This window comes from Panthera onca, chromosome D4 (genome assembly GCF_046562875.1).
Source record: "Panthera onca isolate mPanOnc1 chromosome D4, mPanOnc1 haplotype 2, whole genome shotgun sequence".
NCBI lineage: Eukaryota > Metazoa > Chordata > Mammalia > Carnivora > Felidae > Panthera > Panthera onca.
Genome location: NC_138351.1, coordinates 11,934,458 through 11,951,843, shown reverse-complemented (window position 1 = coordinate 11,951,843; position 17,386 = coordinate 11,934,458). Strand labels below are relative to the sequence as shown.

The 17,386-nt window shown below is 44.5% G+C and overlaps 1 protein-coding gene across 1 annotated transcript in view; it reads right to left on the bottom strand.

Annotated features, from left to right (window-relative positions):
- PGM5 (phosphoglucomutase 5) overlaps window positions 1–17,386 on the bottom strand; it is a 183,217-nt gene that overhangs the window by 48,083 nt on the left and 117,748 nt on the right. The window contains exons 8-9 of the mRNA XM_060610125.3: window positions 7,062–7,197; window positions 2,892–3,075 (exon numbers count right to left, since the gene is read on the bottom strand). Of these exons, the coding sequence (XP_060466108.1) occupies window positions 2,892–3,075; window positions 7,062–7,197 (320 nt within the window). The remainder of the gene's footprint in view (window positions 1–2,891; window positions 3,076–7,061; window positions 7,198–17,386) is intronic.

Sequence of the window (17,386 nt, the reverse complement as noted above, 5' to 3'; positions counted from 1 at the left end):
GGATTGCCAGGGTTGGAAATGGAGATCACGGCTAAAGAGTACAAGTCTCTTTTGGGGGTGACGACAATGTTCTAAGATGGGCCGCCGTAATGATCGCACAACGTTATAAATCTGCTACGAACCACTGAACTGTACTTTAAGTGGGTGAATTGTCTGGGACGTAAATTACATCTCAGTGAAGCTGTTCTACATTTATATTCGAAAACTGTTCCGTGAAAAAAGAAAAAAACAATTATTATGCACTTGGTAGGCTCTCAAGAAATATCTGCTGACTGAATGCCCCCACGTGCATTACGGCTATTTGAAAATAATACATGTTCATTTAAATTCAAGGATATCTTTTAGGAGTAGACACTGCCATTCTGCACCAACGTCATATGACTCGTGCCCCAGACTTAACCATCCCTGGAATCAAACGCTCAGAGGACTACGGACTTCCAGGAGTGCGGAGATGTGTGCCTCAGTGCTGGAAGTTTCCCAACAGTCCCAGGACACAGGAATTCCTCCTCTGCTCCAATAGGACCAAACTGCGGTGCAAAAGAACCATCTGTGACTCACTGACAATGGTCATGCTGCTGAGTGTTAACTGTCTCCCAAAACCCTCAGGGAGCCAAACGCAGACCGACGGAGAAACTCCAGGGTGACTTAGGGCCACCAATTGATAAACAGTCACTGGGGTCCTGGAAACTGGGAAGATGAACAACGACCTTCCTTTGTTTCTAGAGAAACTCCCCAAAGCAGCTCCTGGTAGCATTTACTATTTACGGCCACATTTGAGCTAATATGAAAGAGCATGGAAAGGAAAAAAAAAAAAGTTCCAGAGTAAAAATGGAAACCAGCATTCAGGGTTGCAGGGGAGGGGACAAGGAATAAAGAGAGATCTACACGTGAGATCTAGCTGAGGAATTATCCTGATAGGAACTGTTAAAAGGGTCAAGAAGGAAAGGATACAAATGTGCACGGACGAGGGAGCAAGGTAGAGTGTTAGTGAATTTAACAGCAAAACAAATTAGCTCAACAGACAAGCTTCTCCTGAGCAGATTAAGTCCAGAACCTAGTGTTGCCCAGATAATCCTTTCAGGGAACAGTTTTCAAACCTTCCTCGTCAGGGAACAAAATCCTCCCAAGAATAATTTAGAACGCACATATTTTACGACTCTGGAATTCTACATGAGCCTTGGATTTGTGAAAAGTTTGTTCTGAGGTTCCTTTGAAAAATGGAAGTAGGAAATATGGTACAAAACTGGAAAAGATTTATCTGAGACCTAGAGGCTCCAAGGTCCCACCCATGTGCTGGGCTCCTGACCTCACATCTCCGGAGATTCATTAATGTTATTTTGGAGATGATGCAATCCCGTCCACCAGAAAGCATCCTCGTGTGAAACACAACACAACTACAAAAAATGTAGCATATACTTCTTGTAGAAAGGATAGCTAGGAGCTTTTGTGTATTTTATTGCATCGCATTTTTTTTACGTTTATTTATTTATTTTGAGAGAGAGGGCAAGCGTGCACAAGCAGGTGAGAGGCAGAGAGAAGGAGACACAGAATCCCAAGCAGGCTCTGCACCATCAGCACGGAGCCCGATGTGGGCTCGAACTCACAGAACGTGAGATCATGACCTGAGCCGCGACTGAGAGTCAGATGCTTAACCGACTGAGCCACCCAGGCACTCCACTTCCATCACGTTTCTAAAACAGCTCTGTGAGACAGATATTTTACAGATGAGGGGGAGACTGTGGCTCAAAGAAATCAAGGAACTTTCCAGAAGTCCTATATCCTATAGCGATAGGATTTGATTCTGGGTCTTCCAACTTCTTGACCACTCCTATCTTCACTACCCTAGACCTTTCCAAAGTAAAACTACAAACAATTTGTCCAGCCTCAGAAGGCCTTCTAGAATAGAAAACTGATCACATTTTAATAGAGACGAAAGATCACCATGAAACTCAGCAGACCAGAGGGAGAATACCAAGAAAGTAACAGGGGAGCATCAGGCTTTGGAACATCGGCAAGTCGGGGACCTCAGGACAAGGACGATGTGCGAACTATTCATCAAAATAAAGATATCAGTAACTACCAGTATATCCAGTCCCCCAAACCCTATAGCTGCTGGTTTATTTTGTTGTCCGTACTTACTGAAGAATAACAATGAAGAAGAATGAAGAAGATAAGAATTTGGGATTTTAGAGCGGAACTTTTCTTAACATCGCTCGGTGTCTTATCTGAGCTGTACATGTTAAAATGTGCACCCAGAGTGGTCAGTTTTTGCCCTAGCCAAGAAATAAACAAAGCCTAGGAGAAAAAATGATTGTAAGAGCGGTCACCTTCTCTTACACAATCCACAAAGATGAGACCGGAATAGAAGCTGTTGATTTTGTCAGTTTATCTTTTGTAGTAGTAATTCTCCACCACAAATCTTCCTTTTGGACTCTGTGGGGCATATTTTCCAACTGTTTCTTCCCCTAGGAACCCATCGGGCTAAGCTCCTACTGCTCTTAATGACATACGGTAATAAAAGGTGAAACATCCCTGCACTTGGGAGCCCCGGGGAAAAGGGGTATTTTGCTCTTGGAAACGTTTCTGAATCTCTGATGGCCACCAGACGGACAGCCTGCGGGCTGCAAGCATTTCCCAAGGATATATTGGGTCTGTATCTATGTGTGGTATTGGTCTGTCAGTTACGAGTAGAACGAGCCCTGGACAGACAGTCAAGGCCCTATGCGCTACTGTGCCCTCTGCCACTGACCAGGTAGGTAACCTTCACCAAGGTTGCAGGGCTCTCGTGTGTATCAAAAAGCACTCAGAGTAGATGATTCCCAAAGACCTCTCCAGCTAGAGGACACTTTGGCTCCTGGCTTTGCCTATTCTGGTAATTTGCTGCCAAGTACCTGTTTCTTGGTCACGGTGCCATCCACGGGGTCCACGTATTCAAAGCAGTCTGTCTTTGCCACGCTGTAGACGTGGTTCCCCACGGCAAACTGCTGGCCGATGAAGGACTTGTCTGTGACCAGGGCCTCCAGGTCCCTCATGATGTAATATGTCGCCTTGGGCTCTAGCCCCTCATAGTCAAACCTGGTGAGGGAAGGCAGGACACAGGGTGAACACAACCCTAATCGGAAGACCAGAAACTCGGTCGACATCTCGAGGTCATCTCATCATTGGTTTTGTTTTCATGGAAGAGCCGCACAGAAAAGCACCCCAGACCTGTCCCCACGCCCTTCTACCTGGCTTTTGCAATCCAAGCCTGGTTCCACCCCCTACCTGCTACCTGGCCCACAGAATCCAGGCCCTATACAGTAGCCAGAGTGATCTTGCAAAAATAAAGTCAAGTCACGTCCTTTCTTTTCAATCCTTCCCCAGTGCCCATCACACTGAGACCAAGACTCTAACCACAGACCACAAGGCACTGGGGGATCCCACCCCCTGGAATCTGTCCCCCTCTCACACTCGTTCACTATGCTACAGCCACATGGGCCTCCCCTCCAGGCCTCTGAGACACTTTGTCCTTTCCTGCCTTTGGGCCTTTGCTCTTGTTCTTTGTTCTTTCGACCTGGTATATTCTTCCCCTTGAACACCTAGCACATTCTCGTCCATCGCTTTTCAAACTTAGCGTCACCTCCAGAAAGTGACCTTCTCCGACCATCCGTCTAAGATGCTGCCTTCCGTGTCTCCCTCTCTCTCGTTGCTCTTTATATTTTCTTTTGGTAGCGATCCCAATCTGCATTTACTGTGTTTGAAATGTTTGTTTACTTCTTATCTGCCTTTGCCCACGAGAGCCACAAGCTCCAGGAGAGCAGAGACCTTATCTGTTTTGTTCTCCACTGCTTCTAATAAGTAGTAAGTGTTTTCTTTCTTTTTCTTCCTTCCTTTTTCTTTCTTTCTTTCTTTCTTTCTTTCTTTCTTTCTTTCATTTATTTTTTGAGAGAGAGAAAGAGAGAGAGCAGGGAAGGGGCAGAGAGAGAGGGAGAGAGAGAATGCAAGAAGGTTCCACGTTGTCAGCGCAGAGCCTGATGCAGGGCTTGAACCCACCAACCATGAGATCATGACCTGAGCTGAAATCAAGAGTTGGACGCTCGACTGACTGAGCCACCCAGGCGCCCCAGTAGTAAGTGTTTTCTAAGTAGTGGGATGAAAAATTCGAGGAAGGGAAGGGAGGAAGGAAGGAGGGAGAAGAATCCAGGGAGGTGAAGAAAGAAGGAGGAAGGGAGCCCCGCGTACCACAAAACTCTCTTGGAAACTTGGAAGAGATAGCACAATTGTTCCATCAAAAACAAAAAAAAAAATCCTCCCAGCCAAGAACATCAAATGTAACAATGGGGCTGGAAAGTGATTAGAAAAAAAAAAAAAAAAAAGACTAAAATAACACCTATCTCATTTGTTTTTGTGGTGTTTAAATACCATAATGCACATCAAGTAGGTGGTCCAGTGCCAGACATCATTTGCTTAAAACTATTAATTGATTTTATTCTTAGTAACTACCACAAAGGGTCTTGCCCAATGGTGGACAGTCTTGACCAAGACCTAACGGCACATCCAGGGGGATCTGTTTAAGAAAGAAGCCCTCAGAGGTGCAACTTTGCACAATTGGCTATGGTGGGATCTCCGATGGGGTTCTGTGTAACACAGGGACAGGGTGGGAGTTCTCGGTGAGCTGAAAGAAGGAACACGAATCATTGTTACTGTTTTTCCTTCACCCAAGATCTTTCAAGGCTTTAAGGAAACAGCAGGGTATTAGCCAAAATGGAAAACATGGAATGATGCCATTTCTAGCAATGAGACCTCTGTCCCTATAGCTCTTTCTTTTATTCTCTCCCTCCTATACAGCTGTGTCCTCCCCGCCCTCAGACACAAAACAACCAGGAACTCTCTCAGAACATTCTCAGCAGTGTATGTGTACTGAGCCTAAATTCTCTTTGAAGATAGTCTTTTGGGGGGAAGATGAAGACCGAGCCAAGCAGAGAGAGGCATGCGGATGGGATAAGAGGGTTTATTAGGATACAAGAGAGGCACTGGAAGAGATTCCGAAGTTGAGGAAATCCACTACTGTGACAGATCACGTTCAAGTCTATGGCTGAGGTCATCAGACCAGCCTGCCCGCCTGCCCAAACGTTCATAGGCAAGCAGACTCCAGCACCCACACCTGCCCTACGGCCGACAACCCCCTCTGACCACCAGAGGAACACAGCTTCAAGGGAGGAAATCTTTCAATGGAGAATTCCTTCTGGGGTCCACTCGTATGAGGCAAATCCGTCGGGGTTCTCACAACTTCAGGCTCAGAAGTAGTTAAGCCAAAATTGTTTTTATTTTCTCCTCCCCACCAAAAAACACAACACAACAAACAAAAAACAAAACAGCTAGAAGTCATTCTGTTTCACAACCTGCATTTGCTAGACCCTGAAAAAAAAAAAAAAGGGTTTACTTTTCATCCTACCTATTCTCTCCTCCCTTTTCCTTTATCTCTGTGATCTTTTTGGACAGAAATCTGAAATATAACTCAATGTCCTACAAGAATTTAAATCTCCATTGCATTATATTCTCTAATATGGTATTTGTTATGAAAAAAGTAATTATCATGTAAGCTCTTGGCCACACACGCACACACAAAAATGAACCGTATTATAAATACACTTATCATAACACCATGTCTTCAAAACCCTGGCAGAGAGCTAGATAATCATTGCACGAATTATGAGGCACACATCCCTAACTCAGAGTGATCTCACTAAGCCAGAGGCTGGCAATCATAACATAGTTTATCAGGTTGGGCTTTTTTGGAACGGCTTCATGCAATAGAAAGCCTTGCTGCGCCAATTAGTTCCTTGGTATGCCAAAAAGGCCCACAACAATCAGGATTTTTTGGCACTTGTTAGAAACACTGGTAAGTAAAACAAATTCCCACCTGCCTTGAGAGTCTTTGTTTTATAGTACAAGGAATAATTTGAGGTGGTTTTCAGGCGATTACAACCTCTGCCTTCTTAACTGGACACGAACAAAGACTGTTATAACACTGTCAACTTTTCCCAGAGCACCAAGATCCTTTAGATTGTGAGGAATCCTATCACAGGCTTTCTTATTCTCTGATATTTATCTAGCTAAATGACTTCTTAAGACAAGAAACAATCACCTTATAAGGGAAGTCTAGAGCTTTCTTTCTGTTCCTTAAGCTCCTGAAATGTAACCAAACATCCCAAGTAGTTAACTATTCATAAACAAAGCAAATGAGCCACGATTTCTGTTTTCAGTACATCGTCTCTGAGAATACTCAAGGATTCCCTTGCCCCATTCCCAGGTTCTCCATAGTTAACAGCCGTTTCTACCACTGCTTCCCCAAATCCACAGCTTGGCACTAGGTACACAAACCTAGCACGTCTAGGGACACATATCTAGCAGGCAACCTTGCAGCCAGAAGACTGTGACCCCTCACCTACTTCAAAAACAGGAAAGCGATATAGGCTCCCAACCCTGAGCGCTCAGCCGTTGACCTTCTCCCTTCCTCCCTCCCAGGGTTGCACTTCCGTTTTCTGTATCTCTTTCCACAGGGACAAACTTTTAGCAAAATCTGGGGCTCCTGGACCATGTGGCCTCTTCAGAGGGAACCAGCTCAGGCACCTTAGATGTTGTTGGGACCATTAGTGAGAAAACAAGGCAGAGGGAAGGAGAGGATCACAGAAGCATGCTAACCTTCACAGCTTTGATCTCTGCCTCTCTGCCTTGATAATTATGGGTGGAGAACCAACAAGGAAAGTCCCTGATCGGATTATACAACTCTCTTGGGCACCAAAGGACTTTTAAGGCTCTGCAGTTCAGATTCCCTCTTGGGATGGCTGCCCACTTTATAGACACTGATGAAAAGATTACAGAGGAAGGTCACTAAGGGAGGGGAAATTTGTGCCTTCCAGTTTGGGTGTCCTTGACATGACCCCCAAGCACCTATCAGGGGCTCCAGCCCCCACGTTCCTCAGATTGTCCTGAAAGATGCCTCCTTCTTATGGTTCTAGCCCACCAGTGTTCCTTAACAATAGTTCCCCGAGTGAGAAGTCCCCCTCCCCCCTTCTCACCTGCAATAATAGTGGCGGCCGAATTTGGCCCAGTGATCTCGGACAATTTCCTCCACACTCTGCTTCCGGGCAGCCAGAATGGAAAGCCAGACCAAGACCGCCCAGAGGCCATCTTTTTCCCGGAGGTGATCAGAGCCTAAGGGAGAAAGAAATATGTTGCTGAGGATTTGTTCCTGGGGGAAAAGTAAAATCTCAATGAACTATCAAGACCAGTTAGCAATGGAATGTTGAAATGGCTGGGCAGATTTATCCATCGTGATAAATATACGTCCCACGATACCCTTGCATTTCCAAAACCAGCCAACAGAAATTCAAATAACAGAAAATAACATCAGAAAATAAACTAAATTCCTAGACATTGTTAAAAGTACCTAAGAGTCAAGCTGAGATTACGTTTGCCCAATGGGATCGCTCACTCAGTAGATATTTGGTGGCCCTTACAATACACCAACCATTGGTCTAGGTGTTAGGGACAGAGCAGTGAGTAAGATAGCTCTTTACTCGCAAAGCTTGAACTCATGTGGGTAGAGACAGGCAACAGAGACATAGACAAGGGAACAGATGCATTAAATAAGGACAAGGGCGATGAGAAAAATAAACTGAGTGATAGCGTCACATCTACGACAGCAGCAAGAATTGCTTGATCTAGAGTAGTAGCTTATCTATAGTAGGGCTAACAGTGGCGTCCCCAAATGATGTATTCACCCAGAACCTGTGAATGTGACCTTATTTGGGGAAACGGTCTTGCAGATGTAATTAAGGATCTTGAGATGAGATGATCCTGGATTATCCAGGTGGAACTTAAATCCAATGAAAAGTGTTCCTAGAAGAAGAGAAGACACAGACAGGAGAAATTCAAAGGAGCGGGTCACATAAGGACAGAGGCAGAGATTGGAATTATGCTACCCTAAGCCAGGGAACGTACACAGCCATCAGAAAGAAGCAAGGAAGGATTCTCCCCTAGGGCCTTCAAAGGAAGGATGACCCTGCCAACATCTTGATTTTGGACTTCTAGCCTCCAGTGAGAGAGGAAATTTCTGTTGTGCTAAGACACCCCGTCTATGAGAATTCGCGACGGCAGCCTTAGGAAATGAACACAGATGGTCTTGGTCAGCTCCGCTGAGGTGATGACATCTGGGCGGACACTTGAGAAGGAGTCAGCCATGCTGAGAGGTGGGGACAAAGCGTTTCAAGCCACGCGACAGCAACCGCAAAGTCCCTGATGCAGGAATAAACTGGGAAGCTTGATCCTACCGGCTACGCTACAGAAAGAGAGGCAGTCTGTACTGCGGCATTCACAAGAAAGAGAAGCGCCAGCTAAACTGGTAGCTTTCTGCGCAAAAAGAACCAGGTGAATGTGCGAGAGGTCCACTGAAGCACTTGTCTATTGGCCAGCTCGAAGCTCTGATTCCTTAATACGTACCTGGAGGCAGATTGCTCTCAACTATTCATATAATTTCATCCTCTGACACTATCAACAGCAATATCGTAAGAAAGGGGACCGGGACCAGGGGGAGGGCCATCTCTTCTTACAGTAGAGCGATGAGAATGGACAACAGCACTCTTAGGTTTCAGGGCCATGAAAACACGTACAGAAAATCAAAAAGGAAGACCCGATGTGCCAGAGCTATTTAAACCTTGGAAAGAGAATGAGATAATATGTCCGTTGAGTTAGACACTCGTGACAACTTCTCAACGGAGCTATGAGCCGTGTACTCGTCTCGTTACGTTTGCAGTGGTAAATGTTAAATGTGTTTCCTTGAGAAGAAAAACATACAACCTTGAGAGGGCAGTGAAGATATTTAAAGGGAAAAACGATCATTGTTCGGTTCTTCCTACATGCTGATCAATGATCTGCTGATGACGCTTTTAGGTTGCAGCTGCTTCTAGGGTGAGAGGAGCTGAGGCATGAATCATCACGCCGTAGCGAGCGGGGGGCGGAGGGGGGTACTCTAGTCTTATCTAGCAAACTCTTCACGCTGCTACAAAAATGGAAGAAGTCTGGAAGATGCTGGGTTAGCTCCGTGGCTCAGTGCCAAAAAAAACAAGTCGAGGAAACCCTGCCCAGTGGGATCATTTCAAAACCTTTTGTCCTTTTATAGCTGAAAAATCACTTTTATTTACTGGCTGGAGAAAAATACTCTTTTGTTTTCAGACATGGGCTCTGCATACCTTGCATTTCCAGCTGGATTACGTTACCTGGAGATGGAACCATTAGATACTATTAACTCACTAAGATAAGATGTCATAATTCATGAGAAGAGACATAAAGTTCTTCTAGCAGGATTGGAAAAGAAAAAAGAAACAAAAAACCTACCTCAACCATTTGTAGCCAACTTCATCCTAGATGGTGAGTTGGCTTGGATAGCCTTGCCTGCAAGTTAAACATTCGCCAAAATTCATCAGGGCCAACGATCTAGCAAAACGAACTGTGCTCTTTGTAGCTCTTTGAGTTGGGGAGAGAGACACTGATGATGTTGCAATTATACGTGTTTCCGCTGGGTGCTCATGGTATGCTTTGGAGAGGGTTTGGGGGATACAACCCTCCTTTTGATAATTCCTTAAAGCAAATGAACTATAATGCCATATCAGTGACAGGTAAATTAAACAAGAAATACAGACAACACACAGGTATCAAACGGTTTTCTGAAACCCCACCATAAACAGGGTAAAAACAGAGGGGAGAAATGTTCCCACTACTTACTTATAAGTACGCTAGTGTATTTCATATTTGAAAATATTTAATGAGTCAATGAGAAAAAGAGAAATCCCAACAGGCAACCGTGTGGAAGGGCAGAAATGAGCCATTTTTAAGAGAAAAATACTGACAGTTAACATCTGAACAAACGGTCAGTCTCGCTGGAGTCAAAATCCACAAAATGGGATAATGTTCAGGGACTGTCAAATGAGCAAAGACCAGGAGAAGGGGAATAACAGCAAAGAAACCGTGTAAATGTGTACAGTTGGAAAGAATAAGTTGGCAATAGGGGTGCCTGGGGGGCCCAGTCGGTTAAGCGTCCGACTTTGGCTCAGGTCATGATCTCAAGGTCCGTGGGTTCGAGCCCCGCGTCGAGCTCTGTGCTGACAGCTCGGAGCCTGGAGCCTGCTTCGGATTCTGTGTCTCCCTCTCTCTCTGCTCCTCCCCTGCTCTCACTCTGTCTCTCTCTCACTCTCTCAAAAATAAATAAAGATTAAGAATAATTTGGCAATAATAATCAAGAGTCTTAAAGTATCACCCAACTTTGGACCCAGCTATTCTATTTTTTTTTTACCCTTCAGTCACAAGGACATTTGCTAAAGCAGCTAAGAGAGGAAAATTGGAAAAATAAATGCTAATTGTTAAACACCAGGGTAATGGTGGAAAATCCATCCAAAAGTTTATTGTGCAAAGAAGTGAAGAAGAAAGAGAAGGATGCTCATCCAATTCTCATAAATGGAAAAAATCGGTTTACCCAGAAGGAATATTCGGTATATTTTTGTAGAAAAATGTTTGTAGATATGTCTATGGGTATGTGCACAGGTAAAGGAGAGTATGACCACCAAACCACTGACAGTGGTTATCTTCCAAGTGGTAGAATGGCAGGTGTTTTCTTCTTCTGTCCTATTTCCACAATAAACATGTATTTTTTCATTATAAGAAAAAAATAAACTTTTTCAGTTTTTGGTGGTATGTAGAAATGCACATTTGAAGCCGTTCACTTCCGTTTATGAAAGAGCTAGTTGGGATATTAAAGGGATTGCTACCCCTTATGAAGAGGTCATGAGCTTTGAACCTATCAATCATCCCATTTCTTCGAGTGAGTACTAGCGTTTTATTTACTTTTTTAATTTTGTAATGCTTATTTATTTTTGAGAGACAAAGCATGAGTGGGGGAGGGGCAGAGAGAGAGGAGGCAGAGACTCTGAAGCAGGCTCCAGGCTCTGAGCTCTCAGCACAGAGCCCAACATGGGGCTTGAACTCACAGACTGTGAGATCACGACCCGAGCCAAAGTCAGATGCTTAACTGACTGAGCCACCCTCACGCCCCGAGTAATAGCTTTTTAGAACACAGAGACTGACTACGACCATCCTCCATAGGGGTCTCACAGGACTCGAATCAGGAGTGTCCTGTAAGGTTTTAGTAACTAAAACTAGAAAGTAGGGACGGGCAAGGGGGTGTGAAGCTGAACTGTCCACCGTGGCCTTGGGGGAAGCTGCAGAAGCTTAGTTTTGAGCCTACCTTCAACCTCACGGCAAAAGGGAATGAAAAGTACAGGGAGTTCCCACACAAACACAACATTCCCCACTATCACCAATCCCATTCCGGTGGGACATTTGTTATAACTGTTGAACATACACTCATTCGTTACTATCACCTGAAGTCCATAGTTAATGCTACGGTTCGCTCTTGGTGAACATTCAAGGATTCTGAAAAACATGGCAAACTACTAATCTTTCTGCCATCTTCATAGTTTTGCATTTTCCAGATTATCACACAGTTGGGCTCACACAGAATGGGGCCTCTGGAGTCTGGCTTCTTTCACTTAATCATATGCATTTAATGGGGGTGCCCACGTGGCTCAGTCCGTTAAGTGTCTGACTTTGGCTCAGGTCATCATCTCACGGTTAGTAAGTTCAAGCCCCACATCGGGCTCTGTGCTGACAGCTCAGAGCCTGGAGCCTGCTTCGGATTCTGCATCTCCCTCTCTCTCTCTCTGCCCTCCCCCCACCCCCCCACCACTTGCTTTCTCTCTTTCTCTCTCTCAAAAATAAATAAACATTTTAAAAATATGCATTTAAGGTTCCTCCAAGAATGTTCATAGCTTGACAGCTCATTTCTTTTTAGCACTGAATAATAACAGTACAATTTTTGAAACCTGCTTCCTCTAGAATCCTGGCCACCTGGTTGAGGACCTTACCAGGAGCTTTTAGCCATATTCCCAAAGCCCTAGGTACCACTCGCCTAGCCTTCATCCATCCAGGCCAGCCCAGCCCAAAGCCCAGAGAAGCAGCCATCCCCACCTGGATACCAGAAGGAGGGCGCTCAGCTCTTTCCCACCAGGCCTCCAGCAAAAGCTGGTACAAAAAAAGATGTTTGTTTTTTTCTCATCAGAAATCTCCCTATCCCCCCGCCACCCAAATTCAACTTTGCATTTTCTCAGCTTTAAAACTGTAATTACTTTGAGCCAGGCAGTACACGGGTAAGTATAGTGGCCTCACAAGAGGAAAGGGGAAAACAGAGAGTACTCAATCATCTCAAAGGAATTTTTTTCAAATGGAAATCCCAGCCCGGGCAAATCAACTCAATAAAACATCACACATGTTGCCAACAGATCAAGTCATTTCAGCTGAGACTCAGATCAGGAAAGTCTGAATTTGTCAATTAGGAAAATATAAATCATTTTGCACCTGTTGCAGGCCCCAAGCTGGAACAGGGGTTAGTGATTCTGCATCCCGGCTACACATCGGAATCACCTAAAGAACTTCTGGAAAATAGCACTGCTCAGGCCTCATTCCAGACCATTAAAGTTAGCATTTCTAGCAATGGGATCTAGGCATCAGGATTTTTTTTTCAAGTTCCTCGGGTGATTCTCACGGGCAGCCAGGGTTGAGAGCCTCTGCTCTAGAAGAAGAGTGGTCAGAATAGTTCTATATGAGGGACATATTGCTTAGGGGTAGTGAAGCCTCTCCCTCTTTTTGTTCAACTATGGTGATGAAGAAAGCAGCCACCGGTCTATAGTTCAGGGGATGCCACTGGCCTTGCTCAAGCGGGTGGCTTTTGCTGGACTCAGCTTCAATATTATGCCTCCTCTCTGCCCTTTTCGTCTGAAAAACTTATGAGGGTTTTGCCAACTTTGGGGTCACCAACGCATCCCCATTTGCCTGGGACTCTACCGATTACAAGAGTAAATGTCCCACATCCCAAAAAACCTCTGAGTCCCAGGCGCACCAGGATGGTTGGTCACCTAATAAGAAAGGCCACTTGCTCAAAGAGGTCCCTGGTGGTTTTGGGGATCGGTGCAGGTTCAGCACCTGCCATAGCACACGCAGTTTGTGGAACCAGAAACGACGACGGGAGGTATGTGCACTGGCTTTTGAAGGAGGATTACAAAGCGGATTCCATTCCATTCTTAGAAGAGAACAGCAGAGCACCAAGCACCATACTCCGTACCTTCCTTCACACATCGATGAGCTGATTTCCACGACTGAGTTGCTCTTTTTACAAATAAGAGATGACGGGTAGGCCATTTGTACGAAGTCACACGGTAACTAAGGCGTGAAAACAAGACTCAGACCTGGGCAGTTTGGCTCTCCCGCTGATGGGTTTCACTACAACCAGAAAGCCCAGGAATGACAGCGGTCCTTGGGGGCTGCAACGCAGCAGGGGAAATGCCCCACACGGCTGAGGCAGAGGCAGACCCTCTGAAGATAAGGGACACAAACACGCACCTCTTCCTTCTCACATTAGAGAGTCAGGGAAAGTTGCCAATTTCCCTTTGCTTTTCTCCTCATATCAATTCAGCCTTTCCATTTACGGATGCAGTTTTCACTCATTTGCAGTGAAATTCTTCCCATCCTCTTTTTATCCACCAAAGACAAGGGTTTGTCTTTTCTAAAGAGGGTGTTATGAGGAAAAACGGGGAGACACCCTTTGCAGGTGAATGGGAGATTTGAAAACATGCCATAGAACTGGGACAGGTTGGTTTTGGGGGGCTGGTGTTGTTTGTCCCCACCCCCCCCCGCCTTGTTTCAAACCACTTACATTCAGCTTTTCACATCTTGCCAAAAAGAGAGGCTCATGGAAAAATCATCACATTTCCATGATTAAAAATGGATGCTTTTTAAAAGCAAATGCTCTAAAATTTCCACCAATTGGAGAACAGCACAACTATTCCGTGTATAAGCGGGTCAGGATATATATCCGCAGTATACAAGAGCCAGCTGTCAGCTCAGAAAGGTGGGATGGCAGTAACTGGCAGATGTAGAATGAGCTGCGGCCAACACGGATCCCAACCAATAATGTTATATAGCAATATATTTGATGATGACAATGATGATGATGACAACGAGACGACAACGACAGTGTTTGATACAAATATACTGCAGGGCATTTGACTAATATCCTGATCATGGCAATACCCAGTAGGCTCCTTGAGGGAAGGGACTGTGTCTGAAATTACGCATCACTCTCTGAGCCCAGAAGGTATGCAGTAAATACCTGCACTGAACGAATAAATGAATGACCGAGTGTAGATCTAGCTAGTATGTAGCTTGACCTAATTCATCGGATTCACTCCTCACTAAAAGGAGCTAGCTAGCTAGAAGCAACCGGAGTGCTACATTGGAAAAAAATGTCACAGATCATCCCATTGAAAAACTGAGGCCCAGAGAAGCTAAGCCATCTGTGTAAGGCAGTTCCACCACACAGAGGGGGAGTCGAGACTGAAGCCAGGTCTGTTAATTCGTGGTGCTGTGCTGTTCCCATGACACCGTTCTCCCAAGTCCCCTGACATTCATGCCATCCCCATCTAAAAGAATAACCACATGGGAGTAAATGACCCCTCTGCATTTCCTTAAACAGGGACAGCGGGGTCCTATGGAGCCAGTGAGTTTGGGTTTGAATGCTGACTCTGTCAGGGTTATCTTGGCCATTGGCTTTTGGCTTGATCTTCTTCCCTAAACCTCAATTACTGTATGGTCTCCACTTCATTGTTGAGAAATCTCAGTGAAATAATGTATAGGAGGTCCTAAGCATGGCATCTGTCACTTAGGAGGTGCTCAAGAAATAATAGGTATTAGCAAGCACTATTTTATTAACATGTGCCCCGAGGCAGTCAAGCCATCCATCCCAGAGGAGGCGAAAGCATTAACAATATGGTGGCTGGTCAGCTGACACAATTCCCTCACGTGAGCACAGAAGCACAGGAAGGTAAGGCACAGTGGGATCTGCTAACTCATACATCCCATCCTCTTCCTTTGTCACCAGTGCTCATGAAAACAACACAACTCCCCGGGAACTACTCTTTGACAGGTCACAAGCTGAACCAGAAATTTCTCCAGAGGGTTTAAAGTCTGCAACCACAGGGCATGACCACCATAGTCACTATACTTTGTTCTCAGTGGAGCCACCTAGCAACTGCTAGAGAGCAGATGGGGAAGCCTCCAAGAACAATTTTAGGAACAGCATCTTAAATACCAAGGGATGGGCCCCCTCATTAGAAGTCTCTTAGTAGTCACTATGAAAAGAAACCCATGGTCTATCTAGACTCCTTCGATCTGTGGCTGCGGACAGTGATTTCTCAGTCCCAGAATGCACTGGGAAGTGTGGACACAGCCTCCGAGGTCCACCCATTTGCTTCTGCTTCACACGTGGGCATCCCACACCCTCTCTTGCTACTTGTCATCAGCTTAGAAGATGAATTGAAAGGTCAATGCAACTGGAACTGGGGAGATCCCAAGAAAAGGATTTTATGTGATAGAGATACTCTTCCCCTTCCAGGTGGAGATCTGTTTCCCAGCACAGGGGTAGATAGTTTGTGGATGGGCAAGAAGGGAGTTTCAGTTTTCAGACTTTATGAGGAGGCCCTTGGGGATGTCAACCAGAGCCCCTCTGCACTGTGGTCTAGCCTAGATTGAGTTGTGCATGCGCACACAGCCTGTCCCAATTAGTCCAGTGGAGAAACTGCTCTCCCAGCACTGATAATGCTGTCACCACAGCCTTCTGACATCACATCTATTACCCAGCCAAATTGACACAACTGGCCACGAATAGGAGAAAGAAATGTGGCAGAACCTCAATAATCTGAAATTCATATGTCTACAGGGCCCCTTTTTCTGTCCTAGAGATTGAACCGAAGTGGAAACAGCCCATTGTACAGTTTGTGATCATCTAGATAGGGAATGGACTAAAATTTGCCCTGATTTTACCTTTTGGAAAGTGTACAATGTTAAGTAACATCATTGTCTAATAAGAGACAGTTGAACCTATTCAATATTTGTTCCACAGCAATACTGTGAACCCAGTCTCGAGTTGGGATGTACATAGGTCTTGTGTGAAATATAAACAAAAGGAAAGGCATGGCCCCGGAGGTGTTATAAACTATACCACTATTAGGGGAAAGAAAATTTCCTTTCATAAAGCAACTGGAAAAGAAGTCAATACTATAAACCATAAGACAATAGAGCAGAGAATGTCTAGGTTGAAGGCTATAAGAATTTAACACTTACAAAAGCTCACTAAAGCTAGAACGTAGCCCACTGTTGAACATATGGCTATTTGCAGCTATTTACTGTCAACAACCACACACACACACACACACACACACACATACACACACACAGTAAATAAGTAAGTAAAGCAAGCAAATTACAAATACTTAATACTATTTAAAATTTTAAATCCATTCATTAACACAGGTTTGGGGAAGGAGTCTTCCTAGAATTCTGCCCTGTGTTAGCTAATAATTTGTGCTAATCATTACACGATGACTGAAATTACCAAAACTTTATTTTTAAATGTTATGTAACTCTGATTTTACTGTACTTCATAAAACCCCTCCCCCACTCCCTTTCAACTGGTCTACATTTGTTTTTATGAACCCTCCCAAGTCTTGGGATAGAAATGCCCAGATCTCCAGAAATATATCCACTCAAAAATGCCAAAAATGTTAAGTACTAACAATGCAAAGAAGAAATATCAAAACGGAAATTCTTTGTTTCCTCCTTATTTCTTTCTTTCTTTCAATTCACCCACTTTCCATCCATCTTTCCAGGCTTCCTTCTATCCTTTATTTCTTCTTCCTACCTTAACTTCCTTCCATTATTCCATCCCTCTTTCTATCCTTCCATCTAATCTGCAAACACTCAAGGCCTGCCAGATATCCAAGAAATAGAGTTGAACAAAATAGTCATGGCCCCTGTCCTCTCAGCATTTAGAATTTCTGCATGGCATGCAGAGGGATTGAACCCATCTCAAAAATTTGAAATTTCTTGTGATGTGGAATACACACATACTCTGGGTCTCTCCCTTTTTTTGCAAGAGGCTGAGCAGATGTAAAAATAGCCAACTTCAAGAGCACCAGGCTGTACTCCAAAGTTCACAGTGGAAAAAGCTGGTGTGACAATGATGGACAAATCATATTGGTGCCAGGAGACCTGGATTCAATTCCAAATCTTCAAGAATGGATGCAAACAAAAGGCATAGCAATGCCCTAGTACATACTCAGTGCTCATTCAAAGAGATTATTATTATTGTGAGAAACCCAACAGAGAGTGCTTCCTTGGCAATAATAAACATTGTTGTATTGCTTGATTTGACAAATTTGTATGACTGTTGACATTAGCT